Here is a 27,953-nt window from a genome sequence, read left to right as displayed (position 1 = left end):
GGTTGTTCAGAGAGAGAGTGTTAGCTTGCTATATATGTTTCTCTGGTTGTTCAGAGAGAGAGTGTTAGCTTGCTATATATGTTTCTCTGGTTGTTCAGAGAGAGAGTGTTAGCTTGCTATATATGTTTCTCTGGTTGTTCAGAGAGAGAGAGTGTTAGCTTGCTATATATGTTTCTCTGGTTGTTCAGAGAGAGAGAGTGTTAGCTTGCTATATATGTTTCTCTGGTTGTTCAGAGAGAGAGTGTTAGCTTGCTATATATGTTTCTCTGGTTGTTCAGAGAGAGAGTGTTAGCTTGCTATATATGTTTCTCTGGTTGTTCAGAGAGAGAGTGTTAGCTTGCTATATATGTTTCTCTGGTTGTTCAGAGAGAGAGTGTTAGCTTGCTATATATGTTTCTCTGGTTGTTCAGAGAGAGAGTGTTAGCTTGCTATATATGTTTCTCTGGTTGTTCAGAGAGAGAGTGTGTTAGCTTGCTATATATGTTTCTCTGGTTGTTCAGAGAGAGAGTGTTAGCTTGCTATATATGTTTCTCTGGTTGTTCAGAGAGAGAGAGTGTGTTAGCTTGCTATATATGTTTCTCTGGTTGTTCAGAGAGAGAGAGTGTTAGCTTGCTATATATGTTTCTCTGGTTGTTCAGAGAGAGAGTGTTAGCTTGCTATATATGTTTCTCTGGTTGTTCAGAGAGAGAGTGTTAGCTTGCTATATATGTTTCTCTGGTTGTTCAGAGAGAGAGAGAGTGTTAGCTTGCTATATATGTTTCTCTGGTTGTTCAGAGAGAGAGTGTTAGCTTGCTATATATGTTTCTCTGGTTGTTCAGAGAGAGAGTGTTAGCTTGCTATATATGTTTCTCTGGTTGTTCAGAGAGAGAGAGTGTTAGCTTGCTATATATGTTTCTCTGGTTGTTCAGAGAGAGAGTGTTAGCTTGCTATATATGTTTCTCTGGTTGTTCAGAGAGAGAGTGTTAGCTTGCTATATATGTTTCTCTGGTTGTTCAGAGAGAGAGTGTTAGCTTGCTATATATGTTTCTCTGGTTGTTCAGAGAGAGAGAGTGTTAGCTTGCTATATATGTTTCTCTGGTTGTTCAGAGAGAGAGAGTGTTAGCTTGCTATATATGTTTCTCTGGTTGTTCAGAGAGAGAGTGTTAGCTTGCTATATATGTTTCTCTGGTTGTTCAGAGAGAGAGAGTGTTAGCTTGCTATATATGTTTCTCTGGTTGTTCAGAGAGAGAGTGTTAGCTTGCTATATATGTTTCTCTGGTTGTTCAGAGAGAGAGTGTTAGCTTGCTATATATGTTTCTCTGGTTGTTCAGAGAGAGAGAGTGTTAGCTTGCTATATATGTTTCTCTGGTTGTTCAGAGAGAGAGTGTTAGCTTGCTATATATGTTTCTCTGGTTGTTCAGAGAGAGAGTGTTAGCTTGCTATATATGTTTCTCTGGTTGTTCAGAGAGAGAGAGTGTTAGCTTGCTATATATGTTTCTCTGGTTGTTCAGAGAGAGAGAGTGTTAGCTTGCTATATATGTTTCTCTGGTTGTTCAGAGAGAGAGTGTTAGCTTGCTATATATGTTTCTCTGGTTGTTCAGAGAGAGAGAGTGTGTTAGCTTGCTATATATGTTTCTCTGGTTGTTCAGAGAGAGAGAGTGTTAGCTTGCTATATATGTTTCTCTGGTTGTTCAGAGAGAGTGTGTTAGCTTGCTATATATGTTTCTCTGGTTGTTCAGAGAGAGAGAGTGTTAGCTTGCTATATATGTTTCTCTGGTTGTTCAGAGAGAGAGAGAGTGTTAGCTTGCTATATATGTTTCTCTGGTTGTTCAGAGAGACTGTTAGCTTGCTATATATGTTTCTCTGGTTGTTCAGAGAGAGAGAGTGTTAGCTTGCTATATATGTTTCTCTGGTTGTTCAGAGAGAGAGTGTTAGCTTGCTATATATGTTTCTCTGGTTGTTCAGAGAGAGTGTGTTAGCTTGCTATATATGTTTCTCTGGTTGTTCAGAGAGAGAGAGGTGTTAGCTTGCTATATATGTTTCTCTGGTTGTTCAGAGAGAGAGTGTTAGCTTGCTATATATGTTTCTCTGGTTGTTCAGAGAGAGTGTGTTAGCTTGCTATATATGTTTCTCTGGTTGTTCAGAGAGAGTGTGTTAGCTTGCTATATATGTTTCTCTGGTTGTTCAGAGAGAGAGAGTGTTAGCTTGCTATATATGTTTCTCTGGTTGTTCAGAGAGAGAGTGTTAGCTTGCTATATATGTTTCTCTGGTTGTTCAGAGAGAGAGAGTGTTAGCTTGCTATATATGTTTCTCTGGTTGTTCAGAGAGAGAGAGTGTTAGCTTGCTATATATGTTTCTCTGGTTGTTCAGAGAGAGAGTGTTAGCTTGCTATATATGTTTCTCTGGTTGTTCAGAGAGAGAGTGTTAGCTTGCTATATATGTTTCTCTGGTTGTTCAGAGAGAGTGTGTTAGCTTGCTATATATGTTTCTCTGGTTGTTCAGAGAGAGAGTGTTAGCTTGCTATATATGTTTCTCTGGTTGTTCAGAGAGAGAGTGTTAGCTTGCTATATATGTTTCTCTGGTTGTTCAGAGAGAGAGTGTTAGCTTGCTATATATGTTTCTCTGGTTGTTCAGAGAGAGAGTGTGTTAGCTTGCTATATATGTTTCTCTGGTTGTTCAGAGAGAGAGTGTGTTAGCTTGCTATATATGTTTCTCTGGTTGTTCAGAGAGAGAGTGTTAGCTTGCTATATATGTTTCTCTGGTTGTTCAGAGAGAGAGTGTGTTAGCTTGCTATATATGTTTCTCTGGTTGTTCAGAGAGAGAGTGTGTTAGCTTGCTATATATGTTTCTCTGGTTGTTCAGAGAGAGAGTGTTAGCTTGCTATATATGTTTCTCTGGTTGTTCAGAGAGAGAGAGAGTGTTAGCTTGCTATATATGTTTCTCTGGTTGTTCAGAGAGAGAGTGTTAGCTTGCTATATATGTTTCTCTGGTTGTTCAGAGAGAGAGTGTGTTAGCTTGCTATATATGTTTCTCTGGTTGTTCAGAGAGAGAGAGAGTGTTAGCTTGCTATATATGTTTCTCTGGTTGTTCAGAGAGAGAGTGTTAGCTTGCTATATATTTTTCTCTGGTTGTTCATATATTCAGTTTGGGGTCACTTACAGTGGGGGAAAAAAGTATTTGATCCCCTGCTGATTTTGTACGTTTGCCCACTGACAAAGAAAGGATCAGTCTATAATTTTAATGGTAGGTTTATTTGAACAGTGAGAGACAGAATAACAACAAAAATATCCAGAAAAAAGCATGTCAAAAATGTTATAAATTGATATGCATTTTAATGAGGGAAATAAGTATTTGACCCCCTCTCAATCAGAAAGATTTCTGGCTCCCAGGTGTCTTTTATACAGGTAACGAGCTGAGATTATGAGCACACTCTTAAAGGGAGTGCTCCTAACAGCAGCTTGTTACCTGTAAAAAAGACACATGTCCACAGAAGCAATCAATCAATCAGATTCCAAACTCTCCACCATGGCCAAGACCAAAGAGCTCTCCAAGGATGTCAGGGACAAGATTGTAGACCTACACAAGGCTGGAATGGGCTACAAGACCATCGCCAAGCAGCTTGGTGAGAAGGTGACAACATTTGGTGCGATTATTCGCAAATGGAAGAAACACAAAAGAACTGTCAATCTCCCTCGGCCTGGGGCTCCATGCAAGATCTCACCTCGTGGAGTTGCAATGATCATGAGAACGGTGAGGAATCAGCCCAGAACTACACGGGAGGATCTTGTCAATGATCTCAAGGCATCTGGGACCATAGTCACCAAGAAAACAATGGGTAACCCACTACACCGTGAAGGACTGAAATCCTGCAGCGCCCGCAAGGTCCCCCTGCTCAAGAATACATATACAGGCCCGTCTGAAGTCTGCCAATGAACATCTGAATGACTCAGAGGACATCTGGGTGAAAGTGTTGTGGTCAGATGCGACCAAAATGGAGCTCTTTGGCATCAACTCAACTCGCTATGTTTGGAGGAGGAGGAATGCTGCCTATGACCCCAAGAACACCATCCCCACCGTCAAACATGGAGGTGGAAACATTATGCTTTGGGGGTGTTTTTCTGCTAAGGGGACAGGACAACTTCACCGCATCAAAGGGACGATGAACGGGGCCATGTACCGTCAAATCTTGGGTGAGAACCTCCTTCCCTCAGCCAGGGCATTGAAAATGGGTCGTGGATGGGTATTCCAGCATGACAATGACCCAAAACACATGGCCAAGGCAACAAAGGAGTGGCTCAAGAAGAAGCACATTAAGGTCCTGGAGTGGCCTAGCCAGTCTCCAGTTTTGTTGTTATTCTGTCTCTCACTGTTCAAATAAATCTACTATTAAACTTATAGACTGATCATTTCTTTGTAAGTGGGCAAACGTACAAAATCAGCAGGGGATCAAATACTTTTTCCCCCCACTGTAGAAATGTCCGTGTTTTTGAAAGAAAAGCACATTTTTTGTCCATTAAAATAACATCAAACTGATCAGTCTACAGTGTAGACATTGTTAATGTTGTAAATGACCATTGTAGCTGGAAACGGCTGATTTTTTATGGAATAACTACATAGGCGTACAGAGGCCCATTATCAGCAACCATCACTCCTGTGTTCCAATGGCACGTTGTGTTAGCTAATCCAAGTTTATCATTTTAATAGGCTAATTTATCATTAGAAAACCCTTTTGCAATTATGTTAGCACATCTGAAAACTGTTGTCCTGATTAAAGAAGCAATAAAACTGGCCTTCTTTAGACTAGCTGAGTATCTGGAGCACCAGCATTTGAGGGTTCGACTACAGGCTCAAAATAGCCAGAAACAAAGAACTTTCTTCTGAAACTTGTCAGTCTATTCTTGTTCTGAGAAATTAAGGCTATTTCCATGCGAGAAATTGCCAAGAAACTGAAGATCTCGTACAACACTGTGTACTACTCCCTTCACAGAACAGCGCAAACTGTCTCTAACCAGAATAGAAAGAGGAGTGGGAGGCCCCGGTGCACAACTGAGTAAGAGGACAAGTACATTAGAGTGTCTGGTTTGAGAAACAGACGCCTCACAAGTCCTCAACTGGCAGCTTCATTAAATAGTACCCGCCAAACACCAGTCTCAACGTCAACAGTGAAGAGGCAACTCCGGGATGCTGGTCTTATCTCATTGTAAGAACCGCTGAGACAGACAGACACAGATAACACAGATAACACAGACACATGCAGAAGAACATGGACACGTACACACACCACCACCTCCATCCCAGACTCTCCCTATAAAAACACACACACACAGCCCCCCCCCCTGGACTCACGGTTTTGGCTCTGTTGAGGTGGGTCATGCATATGTAGCCCCGGTCATGGCTTTTGAGGTACAGGAAATAGATTGGGGCACAGACCCAGAGGTAGAGACAGGGGACCCATACCAGCACTGTGCTCTGAAAGCACTGGGTCAGATCTGGGTTTCCCACGTGCCACGTACGGTTCCAATCCTGGGGGGGGGGGGAAATAAATGACAGATGACTGAGAGACACAACAGCTCATTCAACATAGTTTTGATAAGGACATGGTGACCTAAGCAGAAAGAGACTGGCACCCAGACAGGGCAGGCTAATAAATGACACCCTATGGGACCTGGGCAAATGTAGTGCACTATACAGGGAATAGGGAACCATTTGGGGTCAAACGTAGTGCACTATATAGGGAATAGGGTTCCATTTGGGGTCCAAAGTAGTGCTGTATATAGGGAATAGGGAACCATTTGGGGTCAAAAGTAGTGCACTATACAGGGAACAGGGTGCCATTGGGGGTCAAAAGTAGTGCACTATATATGGGACACAACCTCAGACTGCTGTGTTCAGATAGTGAATTATGACAAGGCCTAATGTTAGTAGAGCTACAGAGACTAATACATTCATACAAAACACCAGGCTACATAACTACACCTTGTGTGGAAACACACAGAGTGTGTGTGTGTGTGTGTGTGTGTGTGTGTGTGTGTGTGTGTGTGTGTGTGTGTGTGTGTGTGTGGACGACCACAGCGTCTGTTCTTCATCTCAGTGAATGAGGTGTTTCTAATAAAGCCCACATAAACATTCCTGCCTTGGCACAAAGGAGGGAACTGGAGGCAGGGTGCCAGGCCTGCCACACACAGACACAACTTCCTCTCTCGTTCCTTTACTAAAGTCTATCGCTTTTGGCTGTATTGTTTGATAACACTTTACCAAAATCCTGAGTTCATAAGGCGTTTATAACACTGATACAACACTGTCATATCACAACAGACACAACAGTGTCACAACACTGAGACAACACTGAGACAGCACTTTCACAACACTGTCAGCACAACACTGAGACAAAACTGTCACGAGACAACACTGAAACCCCGTCACGAGACAATACTGTCACAACACTACACTGAGACAACACTGTCAAGAGACAACACTGTCACAACACAACACTGAGACAACACAATCACGAGACAACACTGTCACGAGACAACACTGTCACAACACTGTCACAACACTGTCACGAGACAACACGATCACGAGACAACACTGTCACGACACTGTCACGAGACAACACTGACACAACACTGTCACAACATGTTATGACAGCTGTTTTTACCTGAATCCTGAGTCATACTGTGTATGTGTTCAATAACCCTACTGTTTAATCAGTCTGACCATGGCTACTAAAGGACAAGCAACTCCAAGGTACTCATGACCAGTGACCAGTTCAGTGATTTTGGAAAGCACTTGTCTCAATACCCTTTGGCTTGGCTCTTACCCCTTTGGAATTTGTTTGGTTCAATAACTGAGCCAGTGAATAGACAACAAAGCCCGGTAGAATATAGAAGTGTACAATCACACTACCAGGTCTCTCATAACAGGTTCCAAAGGGTTGTGGGAATGGGTGATGAGATTGCATGTTATCATAACTCAGGAAGCCATAGACCTTATTGACAAAATGCATGTTATTAGGCCTAACAGTCTCTGAAATCCCATACCTAGAACAACAGCTGGAACATTGTGGAAGGCAAGGCAACCCGTCTGCTTAGCGAGACTAGGCCTAACACTAATTAGACCTACACCCTGTTATTAACATTTGGGCAAATGGACCTCTAACACTTGTAGCTAAATTCCTTAGGTCATGCTGAGCAAAGCCCTATCTAGCCAGCCCAGCTGACAGTTTACTTATTAGGCAACATAGATAGATTCTATCTGCATGACATAACATTATGTGTCACTTCAAATATGTGTAACTCTTTTGGGCTCCCGAGTGGGGCAGCGGTCTAAGGCACTGCGTCTCAGTGCTAGAGGCGTCACTACAGACCCTGGTTTGATCCCGGGCTGCATCATAACCGGGCGTGATTGGGTGTCCCATAGGGCGGCGCACAATTGGCCCAGCATCGTTAGGGTTTGGCCGGGGGGAGGCCGTCATTGTAAATAGAGGTTGTTCTTAACTGACTTGCCTAGTTAATCTTCTAGTTCAGTGTCATAACAAGTTTGGTAGTATGTGTGGAATCCAACATGATTTGACAATAGGTTTCTAGTTAGTTTTTGGGGGTTTCTAACTAGTTAATGTAATAATAATGTCCTCTCTATGTTGCTGCTACTCGTAGTGGATGGTGTGTACAGGTTTTAACAAAGTCATCTTGCAACAGCTGATAGACTTGCTGTAGCATTCACAAGCGTTCTTGTGTTGTGGACCTTGCTAGCAAGAGAGGCTTGCCATCATACCTGGGTGTTATGTCTTGAAAGTTACCTAGCGAACATTTAATCGAAACACTTTGCTCCATCATCAACAAAGCAGAGGTAGTGTGAGACTCGAATGAAGGTGTTAGAATAGATTGAGTTTTAGCTAGCAGGTTAGCTAACATAATAGGAATCAATGGTGTTTAATCACTGAAATATGTTAAGCTAGCTAGACACAACTTCACAATCGTCGACTTTTACTAATAGTGATATACCTTTTTAAATGCACTATCACGTTATTTCAACCTCTATTTCACACATTATTAATAAAATTAAGCTTAGCTAACACATTCCAACCGGCATAACGACGGCCTTGCTAACTAACCTAGCTAGCTACTGTTAGCTAACGCTAGTGTTACCAAAGACAGTACAGTAACGTTGTAATATTACCACGCTTAGTTCAGGCAGACACCGTCATTACAAGCAAAGCCGCTGATAGCAAGCTGGAAAACAACTGTTGGCGTCAACATTGTAAAGCAGCTAAAGACAGCGAGTTGGCTAGCTCGGTCGGAACAGTGGAACTTACCCAAAACGGGTCGGAACCGTCCGCACTGCAGAACTTGTCCAAACCCATTCGCGGTTGTTCAAGTTCTCCTCTGATAATTTGGGTTTACGACGCTACCGCTTTGATTTGGTTTCATAAGCGCACTTCTGTTGGCGCTCCTGTAAACAAGATAGAAGGTTACCGCTAGGGGACGCTATAACTCAATCGGTAACAGTGCGTTTAGCTGGTGTGTGTGTATATGTGTGTGTGTGTCACTTGTTATTTTACTCTGTGGGGGGCCACCGCTGGTGTGCATGCAGGTCTATTTAAAACCTCTAGAATAACGTGCAAATAGCACACTTTTCCCTATGGACCCTGGTCAAAAGTAGTGCACTATATAGGGAATAAGGTGTATTTTTTTCATTTCAGAAAGGAGTGTAACAACAGGGCCCTCAGAAAGTATTCACACCCCTTGACTTTATCCATATTATTTTGTGTTACAGCCGGAATTCAAAATGGATTGTGTCACTGATCTACACACAGTATCCCATAATGGAATTATGATTGGATACATTTTTACAAAATAATAAAAAATGAAAAGCTGGTATTGAATCAATAAGTATTCAACTCCTTTGTTATGGCAAGCCGAAATAAGTTCAGGAGTAACAATGTGCTTAACAAGTCACATAATAAGTTGCATGGACTCACTCTGACTGCAATAATAGTGTTTAAGATCATTTTGAAATGACTACCCCATCTCTTTACTCCACACATACAATTATCTGTAAGGTCCCTCAGTCGAGCAGTGAATTTCAAGCACAGATTCAAGCACAAATAAGAGGGAGGTTTTCCAATGCCCCGCAAAGAACGGCAACTATTGGTCGATGGGAATGAAAAAAATATATTCCTTTTCAGCATGGTGCAGTTATTACTTCCACTTTGGATGGTGTATCAATACACCCAGTCACTACAAAGATACAAGCGCCCTTCCTAACTCAGTTGCCAGAGAGGAAGGAAAACGCTCAGGGAGGAAACCGCTCATGAGGCTAATGGTGACTTAAAACAGTTGCATAGTTTAATGGCTGTGATAGGAGAAAACTGAGGATGGACAAACAATATTATAGTTACTCCACAATACTAACATAAATGAGGGAAAAGAAGAAAGGAATACAAATATTCCAAAACATACATCCTGTTTGCAATAAGGCGCTAAAGTAATTCTGCAAAAGATGTGGCAAAGAAAGGAACTTTTGGTCCTAAATACAAAGCATTATGTTTGGGGCAAAACCAACACATGCACACATCACTGAGTACCACGCTTCATATTTTCAAGCATGGTGGTGGCTGCATCATGTTATGGGTATGCTTGTCATCGGCAAGGACTCGTTTTTCAGGATAAAAAGTAACAGAATAGAGCTAAATACAGGCAAAATCCTAGAGGAAAACCTGGTTCAATCTGCTTTCCACCAGACAGTCAGAGACAAATTCACCTTTCAGCAGGACAAATACCTAAAACACAAGGCCAAATATACAAGTCAACATTGAATGTTCCTTCATGGCATAGTTATAGTTTTGACTTAAATCGTCTTGAAATCTATGACAAGACGAGAAAATGGCTGTCAAGCAATGATCAACAACCAACTTGACAGAGCTTGAAGAATTTTAGAAAGAATAATGTGCAAATATTGTACAACCCAGGTGTGTAAAGCTCTTAGAGACTTACCCAGAAAGACTCACAGCTGTAATCACTGCCAAAGGTGATTCTAACATCTATTGACTCAGGAGGTTGACTACTTATCTAATTAGGATATATTAGCGTTTTATTTTCCATTAATAAAATAAAACAATATTCAAAATGTTCTTCCACTTTGAAATTACAGATTATTTGGTGTAGATCTTTGACAAAAAAAAAGACAATTTAATCCATTTGAATCACACTTCATAACACAACAAAATGTGGAAAAAATCAAGGTGAGGGAATACTTTCTGAAGGCCCTGTAATTTACCCCCACATCCTGGCTGCTGTCTCATCCATAAAAGGCATTGTATGTGTCCCAAATGGCACCCTATTCCTTACATAGATCACTGCTCTGGTCAAAAGTAGTGCACTATGTAGGGAATAGGGTGCCATTTGGGATGCAGGCATACCCACTGCTGTCTCATCCTTATATGGTCCTTTTCCCTTGGGTCAGTTTGATCATTTGAATAACCATACAGAGCGATACCGTGTAGCACTAGATCTGGAGAGCTACAGAGACGTACCGTGTTGATATAGCTTAGTCCTAGGCCTGGAGAGCTACAGAGAGACACCATGTTGATATAGCTTAGTCCTAGGCCTGGAGAGCTACAGAGACGTACCGTGTTGATATAGCTTAGTCCTAGGCCTGGAGAGCTACAGAGAGACACCATGTTGATATAGCTTAGTCCTAGGCCTGGAGAGCTGGCCACAAGTGGTGTTAGAAATAAATGATGCTCCCCACTGTCTCCTAGTGTGGGTATATGGTAATGATACCTGTCTCCTAGTGCAGGTATATGGTAATGATACCTGTCTCCTATTGGGGGTATATGGTAATGATACCTGTCTCCTAGTGCGGGTATATGGTAATGATACCTGTCTCCTATTGGGGGTATATGGTAATGATACCTGTCTCCTAGTGCGGGTATATGGTAATGATACCTGTCTCCTAGTGCGGGTATATGGTAATGATACCTGTCTCCTATTGGGGGTATATGGTAATGATACCTGTCTCCTATTGGGGGTATATGGTAATGATACCTGTCTCCTAGTGGGGGTATATGGTAATGATACCTGTCTCCTATTGGGGGTATATGGTAATGATACCTGTCTCCTATTGGGGGTATATGGTAATGATACCTGTCTCCTAGTGGGGGTATATGGTAATGATACCTGTCTCCTATTGGGGGTATATGGTAATGATACCTGTCTCCTAGTGGGGGTATATGGTAATGATACCTGTCTCCTATTGGGGGTATATGGTAATGATACCTGTCTCCTATTGGGGGTATATGGTAATGATACCTGTCTCCTAGTGCGGGTATATGGTAATGATACCTGTCTCCTAGTGGGGGTATACAGTGAGGGAAAAAGTATTTGATCCCCTGCTGATTTTGTACGTTTGCCCACTTACAAAGAAATGATCAGTCTATAATTTTAATGGTAGGTTTATATGAACAGTGAGAGACAGAATAACAACAAAAAAATCCAGAAAAATGCATGTCAAAAATGTTATAAAATGATTTGCATTTTAATGAGGGAAATAAGTATTTGACCCCCTCTGCAAAACATGACTTAGTACTTGGTGGCAAAACCCTTGTTGGCAATCACAGAGGTCAGACATTTCTTGTAGTTGGCCACCAGGTTTGCACACATCTCAGGAGGGATTTTGTCCCACTCCTCTTTGCAGATCTTCTCCAAGTCATTAAGGTTTCGAGGCTGACGTTTGACAACTCGAACCTTCAGCTCCCTCCACAAATTTTCACCTTCTCACCAAGCTCCTTGGCGATGGTCTTGTAGCCCATTCCAGCCTTGATACCTACAATCTTGTCCCTGACATCCTTGGAGAGCTCTTTGGTCTTGGCTATGGTGGAGAGTTTGGAATCTGATTGATTGATTGCTTCTGTGCAGGTGTCTTTTATACAGGTAACAAGCTGAGATTAGGAGCACTCCCTTTAAGAGGTCAAATACTTATTTCCCTCATTAAAATGCAAATCAATTTATAACATTTTTGACATGCGTTTTTCTGGATTTTTGTTGTTGTTATTCTGTCTCTCACTGTTCAAATAAACCTACCATTAAAATTATAGACTGATCATTTCTTTGTCAGTGGGCAAACGTACAAAATCAGCAGGGGATCAAATACTTTCCCCCCTCACTGTAGGGTAATGATACCTGTCTCCTATGGGGGGGGGTATAGGGTAATGATACCTGTCTCATAGTGGGGGTATAGGGTAATGATACCTGTCTCCTATGGGGGGGTATAGGGTAATGATACCTGTCTCATAGTGGGGGTATAGGGTAATGATACCTGTCTCATAGTGGGGGTATAGGGTAATGATACCTGTCTCCTAGAGGGGGGGTATAGGGTAATGATAGCTGTCTCATAGTGGGGGTATAGGGTAATGATACCTGTCTCCTAGAGGGGGTATAGGGTAATGATACCTGTCTCATAGTGGGGGGTATAGGGTAATGATACCTGTCTCCTAGAGGGGGGTATAGGGTAATGATACCTGTCTCCTAGAGGGGGGTATAGGGTAATGATACCTGTCTCCTAGAGGGGGGTATAGGGTAATGATACCTGTCTCATAGTGGGGGGTATATGGTAATGATACCTGTCTCATATTGGGGGGGTATAGGGTAATGATACCTCTCTCCTATTGGGGTTATAGGGTAATGATACCTGTCTCCTAGTGGGGGTATATGGTAATGATACCTGTGTCCTAGTGGGGGGGGGTATAGGGTAATGATACCTGTCTCCTAGTGGGGGTATAGGGTAATGATACCTGTCTAATAGTGGGGGTATATGGTAATGATACCTGTCTCATATTGGGGGGTATAGGGTAATGATACCTGTCTCCTAGTGGGAGTATAGGGTAAGGATACCTGTCTCATAGTGGGGGTATATGGTAATGATACCTGTCTCATATTGGGGGGGTATAGGGTAATGATACCTGTCTCATAGTGGGGGTATATGGTAATGATACCTGTCTCATAGTGGGGGGTATATGGTAATGATACCTGTCTCATATTGGGGGGGTATAGGGTAATGATACCTGTCTCATAGTGGGGGTATATGGTAATGATACCTGTCTCCCAGTGGGGGGGGGTATAGGTAATGATACCTGTCTCCCGTGGGGGGTAATGATACCTGTCTCATAGTGGGGGTATATGGTAATGATACCTGTCTCATAGTGGGGGGTATAGGGTAATGATACCTGTCTCATAGTGGGGGTATATGGTAATGATACCTGTCTCCCAGTGGGGGGTATAGGGTAATGATACCTGTCTCCCAGTGGGGGGTATAGGGTAATGATACCTGTCTCATATTGGGGGGGTATAGGGTATTGATACCTGTCTCATAGTGGGGGTATATGGTAATGATACCTGTCTCATATTGGGGGGGTATAGGGTAATGATACCTGTCTCATATTGGGGGGGTATAGGGTAATGATACCTGTCTCATAGTGGGGGTATAGGGTAATGATACCTGTCTCACTCTCTCATTATACTGTCTGTCACACAACCAATGAAGTCGGAAGTTTACATACACCTTAGTCAAATACATTTAAACTCAGTTTTTCACAGTTCCTGACATAGTAAAAATTCCCTGTCTTAGGTCAGTTAGGATCACCACTTTATTTTAAGAATGTGAAATGTCAGAATAATAGTAGAGAGAATGACTTATTTCAGCTTTTATTTCTTTCTTCACATTCCCAGTGGGTCATAAGTTTACATACACTCAATTAGTATTTGTTAGCATTGCCTTTAAATTGTTTAACATGGGTCAAAAGTTTTGGGAGCCTTCCACAAGCTTCCCACAATAAGTTGGGTGAATTTTGGCCTATTCCTCCTGACAGAGTTGGTGTAACTGAGTTAGGTTTTTAGGCCTCCTTGCTCGCACACACTTTTTCAGTTCTGCCCACAAATTTTCTATAGGATTGAGGTCAGGGCTTTGTGATGGCCACTCCAATACCTTGACTTTGTTGTCCTTAAGCCATTTTGCCACAACATTGGAAGTTTGCTTGGGGTCATTGTCCATTTGGAATACCCATTTGCAACCAAGCTTTAACTTCCTGACTGATGTCTTGAGATGTTGCTTTAGTATATCCACATAATTTTCCATCTTCATGATGCCATCTATTTTGTGAAGTGCACCAGTCCCTCCTGCAGCAAAGCACCCCCACAACATGATGCTGCCACCCCCGTGCTTCACGGTTGGGATGGTGTTCTTCGGCTTCCCCCTTTTTTCCTCCAAACATAACGATGGTCATTAGTGCCAATCAGTTCTATTTTTGTTTCATCAGACCAGAGGACATTTCTCCAAAAAGTACAATCTTTGTCCCCATGTGCAGTTGCAAACCGTAGTCTGGCTTTTTTATGGCGGTTTTGGAGCAGTGGCTTCTTCCTTGCTGAGCGGCCTTTCAGGTTATGTCGATATAGGACTCATTTTACAGTGGATATAGATATTTTTGTACCTGTTTCCTCCAGCATCTTCACAAGGTCCTTTGCTGTTGTTCTGGGATTGATTTGCACTTTTTGCATCAAAGTACGTTCATCTCTAGGAGACAGAACGCGTCTCCTTCCTGAGCAGTATGACGGCTGCGTGGTCCCATGGTGTTTATACTTGCGTACTATTGTTTGTACAGATAAACGTGGTACCTTCAGGCATTTGGAAATTGCTCCCAAGGATGAACCAGACTTGTGGAGGTCTACAATTTTTTCTGAGGTCTTGGCTGATTTCTTTTGATTTCCCCATGATGTCAAGCAAGGAGGCACTGAGTTTGAAGGTAGGCCTTGAAATACATCCACAGGTACACCTCTAATTGACTCAAATTATGTCAATTTGCCTATCAGAAGCTTCTAAAGCCATGACATACTTTTCTGGAATTTTCCAAGCTGTTTAAAGACACAGTCAACTTAGTGTATGTACACTTCTGACGCACTGGAATTGTGATACAATGAATTATAAGTGAAATAATCTGTCTGTAAACAATTGTTGAAAATATTACTTGTGTCATGCACAAAGTAGATGTCCTAACCGACTTGCCAAAACTATAGTTTGTTAACAAGAAATTTGTGGTGTGGTTGAAAAACGAGTTTTAATGACTCCAACCTAAGTGTATGTAAACTTCTGACTTCAACTGTACCCTAACCACACAGACATCAGTATCTCTCTCCCTCTATATCTCTCTCTATCTATCTTGCACTCACTGTCTCTCTCACTGTCTCTCTCTGCATGCCTCTCCCCCTCTCTCTCTACCCATCTCTCTCTTTATCTCTCTCTGCATGCCTCTCCCCCTCTCTCTCTACCCATCTCTCTCTTTATCTCTCTCTCCCCTCTCTCTCCCCCTCCCTCTCTTTACATTTCTACAGACGATCATACATATGGTAACACACAGCAGAGTTCCAGATCATAAGGCATTATGACACAGACAAGGATAAGGTTCAGTCCACAGTTAGTTTCAACTATGTCCTTACATGCACTTGAGCCAAGTAGGCCATTGACTCTGAGTAAATAGAATGCAAAATATCTTCAAGATAGCATTGAAAGCATTAAACACATAATATGTGTCCCAAATGACACCCTATTCCCTATATAAGGCATTACTTTTGACCATAGCTCTGTGGGCCCTGGCCACCCTGATAAAAAGCAGTGCACTATATAGGGAATAGGGTGTCATTTGGGATTCAAGAGCTGGTTCATTTCCATGCATTTCCATGGACTGTAATTCCTAATTATGCCACATATCTTGATCCTTCCTCGTTGAGCACACAAACTCTGTCAGGAGAGAGAAAGAGAGAGAGAGAGAGAGAGAGAGAGAGGAGAGAGAAAGAGAAAGAAAGAGCACAATATTTAGGCTACAGATAAACACAAAAATTAGATAAACAAAAAAAACATATCCTTAGGCTATATTGTAAACATTCTCCTTTCAAATTGTGGCATTTAGATAAAAGGTTAATAGGCCGATACATGTTTCATTTGTTGTAATCATGGTATGCTATTCCATAAAAGACATAAACGTTTTATTTCATTCATTACAAAGAAGTGCTCTGGCAGTAGGATTGAATAGGCCTAAGTCACCATGTGTGGAAGGTGAGCGTCCTAGCTAACCTGGTCATGCCAAGGAGTGGAATGACAGCACAAACAAACTGGTACCAGGGTACCTCAACGCGTTGGCTGCTGTCAAATTATGGTCACCATAGAGACGAGGAGGAACCGCACGCGCTGCTCTCCTCCCACGGGCGGAGCGGGCCGGTTTAAATACCTGGGTAGGATGCTTCATCCGGTGGAAGGATAGTTCAACCCTGAGCAGTTTACCTGTCCCGTCCCGCTATCTCGTGGAGTAACGTACACTGAGACAACTTTGTAGGATATACTACATCCCGAGTCCAACATCTACCGGACAAAGACTAAAGTGAGTATTGAGTCTGCTTCCTTTTAAATAAATGTGGCCGTATGCGAATAGTCTACCGGTAACAGCCTGCCGTTCTGTGTAGACCGGTGCAGATAGAGAGGTCTGTTACTGCGTGCAGGAGAGAGTTGTTTGAACATGGAAATACATAGTCAGTTCTGTTCGAAGAAAGACCGTTGGAAAAGGAAATATGCTACAACATTTTAGGCCTCGCTGCACCTGTTCAGGTACTACATGTGTTGCTTTGCAACGTTTCAATCAACAATGTGCACTTTATTGGAATTTCAGATAAGTTGTTGTATTTAGATGACGTTTCGACTTTTACATGTAGGACCCGATCACCTGGGTCTCAGTTTGTGTTTTAGAGATGTGGTGATATAATGGTATAGTTTGGTTGGGTTTGAACAGGCAATAAGCACGACATTACCTACCTACTGTGCCATAAAGGTTTAGACCTCTTGACAGAGGCTGTGCTATGCTTACACACAGGCTAGGATAATAGAGTGATGTTTATGTCAGGTGATAGACTTTTTCCAACTGCCATTTCATTTATTAGCATGTCACCTTGTGCAACAATTCATAGACCTATAAAATAAGTAAAACCATCATCACCAGTCAACAGAAGTTGGTTTGACACCAGCGTTGGGATCAATCCCATTTCAACTCCATCTACTCAAAATACAATGGCACCATTCAATAACTTGAATGTGAATTTCAATTCATCTCCTCTATTGAAATGGAATTGACCCGAGCCCTGGTATCCCCGCTGGCCCAGCCGCCACACACCGCAGCACCTGGTAACCTGTCCTTGCTGTGCACCCAGAACATAATCAGCTAATGTCAACGTGGGATCCTTTCACTGGACACTTTCATCTCTTCATTCAAAGACTCAATCATGGACATTCTTACTGACTGTTGTGGCTGCTTTGTGTGATGTATTGTTGTCTCTACCTTCTTGCCATTTGTTCTGTTGTCTGTGCCCAATAATGTTTGTACCATGTTTTGTGCTGCTACCATGTTGTTGTCATGTTGTGTTGCTACCACACTGTGTTGTCATGTGTTGCTGCCATGTTGTGTTGTTGTCTTAGGTCTCTCTTTATGTAGTGTTGTCTTGCTGCCATGCTCTGTTGTTGTCTTATGTCTCTCTTTATGTAGTGTTGTGTTGCTGCCATGCTGTGTTGTTGTCTTAGGTCTCTCTTTATGTAGTGTTGTCTTGCTGCCATGCTCTGTTGTTGTCTTATGTCTCTCTTTATGTAGTGTTGTGTTGCTGCCATGCTGTGTTGTTGTCTTAGGTCTCTCTTTATGTAGTGTTGTGTTGCTGCCATGCTGTGTTGTTGTCTTAGGTCTCTCTTTATGTAGTGTTGTGTTGCTGCCATGCTGTGTTGTTGTCTTAGGTCTCTCTTTATGTAGTGTTGTGTTGCTGCCATGCTGTGTTGTTGTCTTAGGTCTCTCTTTATGTAGTGTTGTGTTGCTGCCATGCTGTGTTGTTGTCTTAGGTCTCTCTTTATGTAGTGTTGTGTTGCTGCCATGCTGTGTTGTTGTCTAAGGTCTCTCTTTATGTAGTGTTGTGATGTCATGTGTTGCTGCCATGCTGTGTTGTTGTCTTAGGTCTATCTTTATGTAGTGTTGTGTTGTCATGTGTTGCTGCCATGCTGTGTTGTTGTCTTAGGTCTCTCTTTATGTAGTGTTGTATTGCTGCCATGCTGTGTTGTTGTCTAAGGTCTCTCTTTATGTAGTGTTGTGTTGTCATGTGTTGCTGCCATGCTGTGTTGTTGTCTTAGGTCTCTCTTTATGTAGTGTTGTGTTGCTGCCATGCTGTGTTGTTGTCTAAGGTCTCTCTTTATGTAGTGTTGTGTTGCGCTGCCATGCTGTGTTGTTGTCTCAGGTCTCTCTTTATGTAGTGTTGTGTTGTCATGTGTTGCTGCCATGCTGTGTTGTTGTCTTAGGTCTCTCTTTATGTAGTGTTGTGTTGCTGCCATGCTGTGTTGTTGTCTTAGGTCTCTCTTTATATAGTGTTGTGTTGCTGCCATGCTGCGTTGTTGTCTTAGGTCTGTCTTTATGTAGTGTTGTGTTGCTGCCATGCTGTGTTGTTGTCTTAGGTCTCTCTTTATGTAGTGTTGTGTTGCTGCCATGCTGTGTTGTTGTCTTAGGTCTCTCTTTATGTAGTGTTGTGTTGCTGCCATGCTGTGTTGTTGTCTTAGGTCTCTCTTTATGTAGTGTTGTGTTGTCATGTGTTGCTGCCATGCTGTGTTGTTGTCTTAGGTCTCTCTTTATGTAGTGTTGTGTTGCTGCCATGCTGTGTTGTTGTCTTAGGTCTCTCTTTATGTAGTGTTGTGTTGCTGCCATGCTGCGTTGTTGTCTTAGGTCTCTCTTTATGTAGTGTTGTGATCCCTTGGTCTTAGGTCGTATGTGTTGCTGCCATGCTGTGTTGTTGTCTTAGGTCTCTCTTTATGTAGTGTTGTGTTGCTGCCATGCTGTGTTGTTGTCTTAGGTCTCTCTTTATGTAGTGTTGTGATGTCATGTGTTGCTGCCATGCTGTGTTGTTGTCTTAGGTCTCTCTTTATGTAGTGTTGTGTTGCTGCCATGCTGTGTTGTTGTCTTAGGTCTCTCTTTATGTAGTGTTGTGTTGCTGCCATGCTGTGTTGTTGTCTAAGGTCTCTCTTTATGTAGTGTTGTGATGTCATGTGTTGCTGCCATGCTGTGTTGTTGTCTTAGGTCTCTCTTTATGTAGTGTTGTGATGTCATGTGTTGCTGCCATGCTGTGTTGTTGTCTTAGGTCTCTCTTTATGTAGTGTTGTGTTGCTGCCATGCTGTGTTGTTGTCTTAGGTCTCTCTTTATGTAGTGTTGTGTTGCTGCCATGCTGTGTTGTTGTCTTAGGTCTCTATGTAGTGTTGTGATGTCTCTCTTGTCGTGATGTGTGTTTTGTCCTATATTTTTATTTTATTTATTTTTAATCCCAGCCCCCGTCCCTGCAGGAGACCTTTTGCCTTTTGGTAGGCCGTCATTGTAAATAAGAATTTGTTCTTAACTGACTTGCCTAGTTAAATAAATGTTTAATAAAAAATCAAAAAATGTTAATGCTGTGACCAGAGACTAAGCGCCTAGTGACTGACTGACTGACAGGTCACCATGATGGTGTCAACAGTAACGCTAGGCTGGAGCTGGCCACAGGAGAGGAGAGAAGGACTGGACACACAGTCCCCTTATAAGGAATAGAAGTGGTTAAGTCCCTGGCTGTGCCCTTAATCGTACCCTATGGGCCCTGGTCAAAAGTAGTGCACTACATAGAGAGTAGGATGCCATTTGGGACGCAAACCCTAGCATCTCTCTGTATAGGGCCAGCTTCAACCAAACATGGTCATCATTATCGTCCTCCCAGCATGGCTTATCAACCGCTGTTTCAAGGTTCTATAGCTGCTGTTATCCTGCTGCTATTTTACATATTCTATGGCGTTGTGGTCATGGGCAGGCGGAGCTGGGCTGCTGCAAAGCCTCGTGGGTCCTGTGACCCGCAGCAGGGAGAGAAGAGGAGCTGTCAGTGAGTAATGATGTGGACCATGCAGCGATATTCACTATATAGGGAAGAGGGGGTCATCTGGAAGGCAGATTGATAAGTGAGGCTTTACAACAGTACGGCTGTACTGTACTGTTTATCTTTCTTTATCTATGTGGTTGTAGGAGATTGGGAATGAGACCCTGAATAATTCAAAATTCATTGAGATTGAAACTGAGGCTGTGGACCGATATAACGAGGCATTGGAGGATGAATTGAATATGTTCTGTTTAACCACAGAGTGTGATACAGAGAGAGAGAAAGAGAGAGAGAGAGGGAAGAGAGAAGGGGGAAGAGAGAGGGACGGAAGAGAACGAGGGAGAAAAATGGGGAAAGAGAGAGCGAGAGACAGACAGACAGACAGACAGACCGTTGGAATGTTTCTGAGGTCTAAAGTAGCATTTCCTATTAATCACTGGAATTGTTGTGATTGTTGTTGTTGTTGTCTGAGTTTATGTTTTATGAATTCCCCATCATCATCAGAGGGATAGTTATAACATCATACTCTCTCCCCATCTTCCTATTTCTCTCCTTCTCCTCCTATATCTCTCCTTCTCCTCCTCTCTTCATCTCTCCCACTCTTCCTATATCTCTTGTTCTCCTCCTGTCTTCATCTCTCCCCATCTTTCTATATCGTTCCTTCTCCTCTCCTCATTTCTCCCTTTTCCTCTCTCTTTCTCTCCCTCTCCCTCAGCTTTGAGACCGACCCTCCGATCACTGACCCTCCAATCACAGACGACCTTCCTGTCACCGACGACGACCTTCCCAAGATGGCTGCCGACTCCGCCTCTGACGACAGCAAGTTCCTGCGGCAGGACGACGACTTCAAGAACAGTGGTGTGGGGCAGGCTGATTGGTCGGCCAAGAAGATGGTGTGGATCCCGTCAGAGAAGGAGGGTTTTGAGGCCGCCAGCATCAAGGAGGAGAAGGGAGACGATGTAAGGCTGTTACACCCCAAATGGCACCCTATTCCCTATATAGTACACTACTTTTCACCAGGGCCCTAGTGCACTATATAGTAAATCTTCCTCCTCCTCTTCCTCATCTTCTTCTTCCTCCTCCTCCTCACCCTCTTTCTCCTCTTCTTCCTCCTCCTCTTCCTCCACCTCCTCATCTTCCTCCTCATTTTCCTCCTCTTCCTCCTTTTCCTCATCTTCCTCCTCCTCCTCTTCCTCCTTCTCCTCCTCTTCATCTTTTTCCATCTCTTCCTCCTTCTGCTGCTCCTCATCTTCCTCATCTTCCTCCTCCTCCTCTTCCTGTTCTTCCTCCTCCTCTCTCCTCCTCTCCAGGTGCTGGTAGAGTTGGCTAACGGTAGGAAAGCGACAGTCAACAAGGATGATATCCAGAAGATGAACCCTCCTAAGTTCAGTAAGGTGGAGGACATGGCAGCTCTTACCTGTCTCAACGAGGCCTCTGTTCTCCACAACCTCAAAGAGAGGTACTTCTCCAGCCTCATCTACGTGAGTACACTCTTAGAAAGAAAGGCTTCCAAAAGGCTTCTTCAGCTGTCCCCATAGGAGAAGCCTTTTGGGTTCCATGTAGAACCCTCTGTGGAAAGGGTCCTATATGGAACCCAAAAAGGGTTCTTCAAAGGGTTCTCCTATGGGGACAGCTGAAGAAACATTTTAGGTTCTAGATAGCACTTATTTATTCACCTTTTGCTGCAGTGGGCTAAATCAGCACCACACACAGAGGGTTTCTGGGTAGTCTTAAACAAATCTACTGTGAAACTAAAGTATACACCTCAAACACATGGTTCTGGACTTAAAGAAAGAAGACACCTGTACCATGTCAGATACAGAGTTTACATGTATTACATTTAGAGATTCAATCCTAATATTACACTTTATATACATCACAGAGGACTGAAATATAACAAAACTGTTTGACATAGAAACACTGAATTCTCAGCGGGTTTTTATGAATAATGTTTATAAAATGATGAAATTATAACAAATATGAATAACATTCCACCCATGAGGCCACTAGAGGTTGATTTGGTCATCTGACTGCAGGAAAGGATACCAGTGTATAGACAATACACACACACACACACACACACACACACACACACACACACATACACATACACATACACACACACACACACACACACACACACACACACACACACACACACACACACACACACACACACATGCACATGCACACACACACGCACAGGTACATACATGCACTCACATGCACAAACAATACACACACAAACATGATGTCAATGAGCAATTTGTGCTGAAGTTTTTATCATGTGTACAGAACAAAAATGATGATTTGGTTTTAAGTGTATGTTGATCCTAACCTTTCCTCTCCTCCTCCTCCTCCTCTTCATCATCTTCCTCTTCTTCCTCTTCCTCCTTTTTCTCTCCTGCTCTCTTCCTCCTCTTGCCCCTCTCCTCCCTCATCCACTCCTCTCCTCCTCCTCCTCCTCTTCCTCCATCCTCCTCCTCCCCCTCCTCCCCATCCCCTCTTCCTCCTCTCCCCTCCTCCTCCTCTCTTCCTCCTCCTCTCCTCTTCTCTTCCTCCATCCTCCCTCCTCTCCTCTTCCTCCATCCTCCTCCTCCCCGTCCTTCCCCTCCACTCCCCTCCTCTCCCCTCCTCTCCCCTGCTCCTCCTCCCCCTCCTCTCCTCTCCTCTCCTCTCTTCTCCTCCTCTCTTCTCCTCTCCTCTCCTCTCCTCCTCCCCCTCCTTCCCCTCTTCCCCCTCCTCCTCCCCCTCCTCTCCAGACGTATTCAGGTCTGTTCTGTGTGGTGGTGAACCCCTATAAGATGCTTCCTATCTACTCAGAGAAAATCATTCAGATTTATAAGGGGAAGAAACGCCACGAGGTTCCTCCTCATATCTACTCCATCACTGATAACGCTTACAGGAACATGATGCAAGGTAAAGGGGAGAGGGACACAGAGAGAGAGAGAGAGACAGAGAGACAGAAACACAGAGAGAGAGAGAGAGAGAGAGAGAGAGAGAGAGAGAGAGAGAGAGAGAGAGAGACAGAGAAAGAGAAAGACAGAGAGAGAGAGAGACGGAGAAAGAGAGAGACAGAGAGAGGGAGAGAGAGAGAGAGATAGAGAGAGAGAGAGAGAGACAGAGAAAGGGAGAGACAGAGAGAGAGACAGAGAGAGAGACAGAGAGAGAGAGAGAGAGAGAGAGAGAGAGTGTGGGGGGTGTTTGTATAGGCTTACTCTCTCTCCGTGTGTGTGTGTGTGTGTGTGTGTGTGTGTGTGTGTGTGTGTGTGTGTGTGTGTGTGTGTGTGTGTGTGTGTGTGTGTGTGTGTGTGTGTGTGTGTGTGTGTGTGTGTTAAGGTGTGTGTATGTATATGTGCGTGTGTGTTTGTGTTTCAAAATACCCATACATGGAGGAGGTTACCAAGGTTACCTTCCTCCAGTAGCCCTCTCCATCCCCCTGCTATTTTTAGCCAATATTGAGTGACAGAGAAGTTAATCTAGTGCAGAAATAGATGTAGGAAGATTTAGGAAGCTGTTCCTAGCCTCTAGTCTTTCCTCTATGTGTGAGTGAACAAAGCACCTTAAGTTCATGTTTGGTGTGTTCAGCTTGGCTTCAACTGTCCTGCCTTAACCCATCTCTCTCCCTCTGTTTCCCTTCTCTCCTTCTATCTCTCTCCCCCTCCCCCTCTCTCTCTCTCTCCTACTCCCTCTCCCCATCCCTCCCTCCCTCTCTCTCCTCAACCGCACCCTCTCTCCATCTCCCTCCTTCCCTATCTCTCCCTCTCCCGCCTCCCTCCCTACCTCCCTCCCTCCCTCCCTCCCTCCCTCCCTCCCTCCCTCCCTCCCTCCCTCCCTCCCTCCCTCCCTCCCTCCCTCCCTCCCTTTCTCTCTGTCTTTCTCCACAGAGCGTGAGGACCAGTCAATTCTGTGCACGTGAGTCCAAACCTCAAACACAGACATATTTTTTCCAACACATGAACTTATTGCCCCTTGTACCAGGGATCAGGGGCGGAAATCCCGGGGGGGACGGGGGGGACACGACCCCCCCATCCTGGGAAAAATATGATTTGTCCCCCCCAATATATCACTGAAACATAACTATGTAATTTAAATAATATTAATAATACGCAATGAAAGCAATTGTGCTGATTATAGACATTTAATAGCACGTTTTTAAGTTTCAAAAGATTGCAACCCCCCCACCCTTTGCCTCACAATGGTTTGATCCACTGCCAGTTCCTTAGTTGGCAAGGTAACAGAGGGGTCGTATCTACTGTCTGAAAGGCACTCAATGCACGTAACTGACGTGAGGTTAATCCAGTCAATCGCGCACACACACTAGCTGAATATGCAGAGCTAGCTCGCAAATATTAACTATTAAGCTAGCTAGTACCTATTCCATTTATGTGGCATCGTCAAAGATAGAATCAGCATGCAGATGATGTAAGTTAGTGCTTCAAAGTCCCTGTGATAAGGTTAGCGTTAAACTGAAATCCAAACTGAACAGAACTACACTCTTATCTACCATTGTCTTAAATATATTTAATGGTCTCGTTGCAAAAGCTAAATTGTCGCAAGTGAACTTTTATTTATTTATTTTATTTCACCTTTATTTAACCTGGGTAGCAAAGATTATAGCAAACACCACTGAAACTGAATTGGTGCTCGCTAGCTTTGCAAATTCAGCTATTGTTGGAAGCCAGCCAATATGAAACAAACTATTAAAATTACAAAAGGTTGCAGCATATGTTGTGTAAATGGTGAACTCATACAGCTGTCAACTCTTGTCATTTTAATCCGTTTCACATTTGCTAGCTACCTTTTAGATCGAAGCCCAAATAGAATGATGGAAGATGATAGAAGCCCATCTCCTACTGTAAACAACCTACACACTGTGTGTGTAGCCAGCCAGCCAGCCAGCCAGGTAGAAAAATGGCAGAAAAATAAAAGACGGACATCAGAGTATTTTTCAATACACCAAAACGCATAGTAAGAACCCTAGTAGCCTAATATCTCAAAGACTAGACCACTCTCAACTTAAACTGGTGACTGAACTAAGATTTGTTAAAGGCAATGGTATTGCTGTTGTGATTAGTTGTGTAGTTTTGGGTACCGGTAGTTAGGAGTACGGCAAACACCTTATTTCTTTGGTTCCTCAATATACATTTACCATATTACAATGTAGGCTATGTGTTACAGCACTACTTTTGGTGTCCCCCTCAGGAACTGCTCTTGAGAAAATTTCATGTAATTGTCCCCTCCAAAGTTGATATCAGATTTTCGCCCCTGCCAAGGATGCGTCCCAAATGTAACTTTATCCCATGACCTTGGGACTATCAGGTTCTACCTGAGCTAAGCATTGTTCTGAGATTTTGAACATCAACGTTTTCACATCTCAGAATTGTTTTGCTCACAGGGTTCCAAAAGGGTTCTTCGGCTGTCCCCATATGAGAACCCTTTTTGGTTCCAGGTAGAACCCTTTTGGGTTCCATTTAGAACCCTCAGTGGAAAGGTTTTTTACATGGAAACCAAAAGGGTTCTACCTGGAACCAAAAAGGGTTCTTCAAAGGGTTCTTCAAAGGGTACTCCTATTGGGGACAGCAGAAGAACCCTTCTAGGTTCTAGATAGCAACTCTTTTCTAAGAGCGTAGTGAATTCTTCTTTCATAACTGATTAAGGTCGTCACCTTAAAGGTACCTAAAGTGCAGAGTATCAAAATCTTGAGACATTAGTTAAAAGTTTTTTTTGGGGGGTGCAACTGCAGATAGAACCCTATGGTTCTGAAATGTCAATCTGGGTTCAGCCATAAGTTACTATCTGACACTTCTGAATTAGACAGAGGTGAGTCTGGACCCCTGTCCCTCTCCTCTCTAACCCCCTGTCTGGACCCCTGTCCCTCTCCTCCCTAACGCCCTGTCCCTCTCCTCCCTAATGCCCTGTCCCTCTCCTCCCTAATGCCCTGTCCCTCTCCTCTCTAACCCCCTGTCTCCCTCCTCTCTACCCCACCAGAGGTGAGTCTGGACCCCTGTCCCTCTCCTCCCTAACCCCCTGTCCCTCTCCTCTCTAACCCCCTGTCTCCCCCCTCTCTACCCCACCAGAGGTGAGTCTGGACCCCTGTCCCTCTCCTCCCTAACCCCCTGTCCCTCTCCTCTCTAACCCCCTGTCTCCCTCCTCTCTACCCCACCAGAGGTGAGTCTGGACCCCTGTCCCTCTCCTCCCTAACGCCCTGTCCCTCTCCTCTCTAACCCCCTGTCTCTCCCCTCTCTACCCCACCAGAGGTGAGTCTGGACCCCTGTCCCTCTCCTCCCTAATGCCCTGTCCCTCTCCTCCCTAACCCCCTGTCCCTCTCCTCTCTAACCCCCTGTCTCCCTCCTCTCTACCCCACCAGAGGTGAGTCTGGACCCCTGTCCCTCTCCTCCCTAACGCCCTGTCCCTCTCCTCTCTAACCCCCTGTCTCCCTCCTCTCTACCCCACCAGAGGTGAGTCTGGACCCCTGTCCCTCTCCTCCCTAACGCCCTGTCCCTCTCCTCTCTAACCCCCTGTCTTCCTCCTCTCTACCCCACCAGAGGTGAGTCTGGACCCCTGTCCCTCTCCTCCCTAACGCCCTGTCCCTCTCCTCTCTAACCCCCTGTCTCTCTCCTCTCTAACCCCCTGTCTCTCTCCTCCCTAACCCCCTGTCTCTCTCCTCTCTACCCCACCAGAGGTGAGTCTGGAGCGGGGAAGACAGAGAACACGAAGAAGGTGATCCAGTATCTGGCGGTGGTGGCTTCCTCTCACAAGGGCAGCAAGAAGGACACTGGAGCTGTGAGTGTTACCTCTAGTGTACAATACAATATGATACACTATAATACACTGGAGCTGTGTTACCTCTAGTGTACAATACAATATGATACACTATAATACACTGGAGCTGTATTACCTCTAGTGTACAATACAATATGATACACTATAATACACTGGAGCTGTGTTACCTCTAGTGTACAATACAATATGATACACTATCATACACTGGAGCTGTATTACCTCTAGTGTACAATACAATATGATACACTATAATACACTGGAGCTGTGAGTGTTACCTCTAGTGTACAATACAATATGATACACTATAATACACTAGAGCTGTGTTACCTCTAGTGTACAATACAATATGATACACTACAATACACTGGAGCTGTGTTACCTCTAGTGTACAATACAATATGATACACTACAATACACTGGAGCTGTGTTACCCTAGGGTTGCAAAACTTTCCCAAATTTTCCAGAAATCCTGGATGGAAGTTTCCTGGAATCAGGATGGAATAAGCAGGACATCTGGGAATCATCCAACTGGGATTTCTGAAAAACCTGGGAATTTACAGGAATTTTTACAGCCCCTACCTCTTCTGTACTCTGCTAAACACATTCAAAACAATGTGACTTGTTTAGTCCCTCAGAGGATAGCAGCAGATATTGTGACTTGTTTAGTCCCTCAGAGGGTAGCAGCAGATATTGTGACTTGTTTAGTCCCTCAGAGGATAGCAGCAGATATTGTGACTTGTTTAGTCCCTCAGAGGATAGCAGCAGATATTGTGACTTGTTTAGTCCCTCAGAGGATAGCAGCAGATATTGTGACTTGTTTAGTCCCTCAGAGGATAGCAGCAGATATTGAGACTTGTTTAGTCCCTCAGAGGATAGCAGCAGATATTGTGACTTGTTTAGTCCCTCAGAGGATAGCAGCAGATATTGTGACTTGTTTAGTCCCTCAGAGGATAGCAGCAGATATTGTGACTTGTTTAGTCCCTCAGAGGATAGCAGCAGATATTGTGACTTGTTTAGTCCCTCAGAGGATAGCAGCAGATATTGTGACTTGTTTAGTCCCTCAGAGGATAGCAGCAGATATTGTGACTTGTTTAGTCCCTCAGAGGATAGCAGCAGATATTGTGACTTGTTTAGTCCCTCAGAGGATAGCAGCAGATATTGGGACTTGTTTAGTCCCTCAGAGGATAGCAGCAGATATTGAGACTTGTTTAGTCCCTCAGAGGATAGCAGCA

General features: G+C 43.7%; 2 protein-coding genes across 5 annotated transcripts in view; one reads left to right on the top strand and one right to left on the bottom strand.

Annotated features, from left to right (window-relative positions):
• Positions 1-8,447, bottom strand: part of LOC106591937 (multidrug resistance-associated protein 1) — a 90,996-nt gene extending 82,549 nt beyond the window's left edge. Inside the window, exons 1-2 of the mRNA XM_045715878.1 lie at positions 8,294-8,447; positions 5,326-5,502 (exon numbers count right to left, since the gene is read on the bottom strand). Coding sequence (XP_045571834.1) covers positions 5,326-5,502; positions 8,294-8,341 — 225 coding nt within the window. The 5' untranslated portion in view covers positions 8,342-8,447. The remainder of the gene's footprint in view (positions 1-5,325; positions 5,503-8,293) is intronic.
• A 7,758-nt stretch (positions 8,448-16,205) lies between these two features.
• Positions 16,206-27,953, top strand: part of LOC106594706 (myosin-11) — a 56,251-nt gene continuing 44,503 nt past the window's right edge. For 3 of the 4 annotated variants that reach the window (XM_045715872.1, XM_045715871.1, XM_045715870.1), the window contains exons 1-6: positions 16,207-16,405; positions 20,651-20,894; positions 21,246-21,416; positions 22,698-22,854; positions 23,823-23,850; positions 26,619-26,721. In XM_045715872.1, the coding sequence (XP_045571828.1) occupies positions 20,727-20,894; positions 21,246-21,416; positions 22,698-22,854; positions 23,823-23,850; positions 26,619-26,721 (627 nt within the window). In that variant the 5' untranslated portion in view covers positions 16,207-16,405; positions 20,651-20,726. Of the gene's footprint in view, positions 16,406-20,650; positions 20,895-21,245; positions 21,417-22,697; positions 22,855-23,822; positions 23,851-26,618; positions 26,722-27,953 lie in introns of all 4 variants that reach the window. The other variant, XM_045715873.1, reaches the window with a different exon arrangement.

Source organism: Salmo salar, chromosome ssa03 (assembly GCF_905237065.1).
Source record: "Salmo salar chromosome ssa03, Ssal_v3.1, whole genome shotgun sequence".
NCBI classification, from domain to species: Eukaryota; Metazoa; Chordata; class Actinopteri; order Salmoniformes; family Salmonidae; genus Salmo; species Salmo salar.
This window is presented reverse-complemented; position numbering and strand designations above follow the sequence as displayed.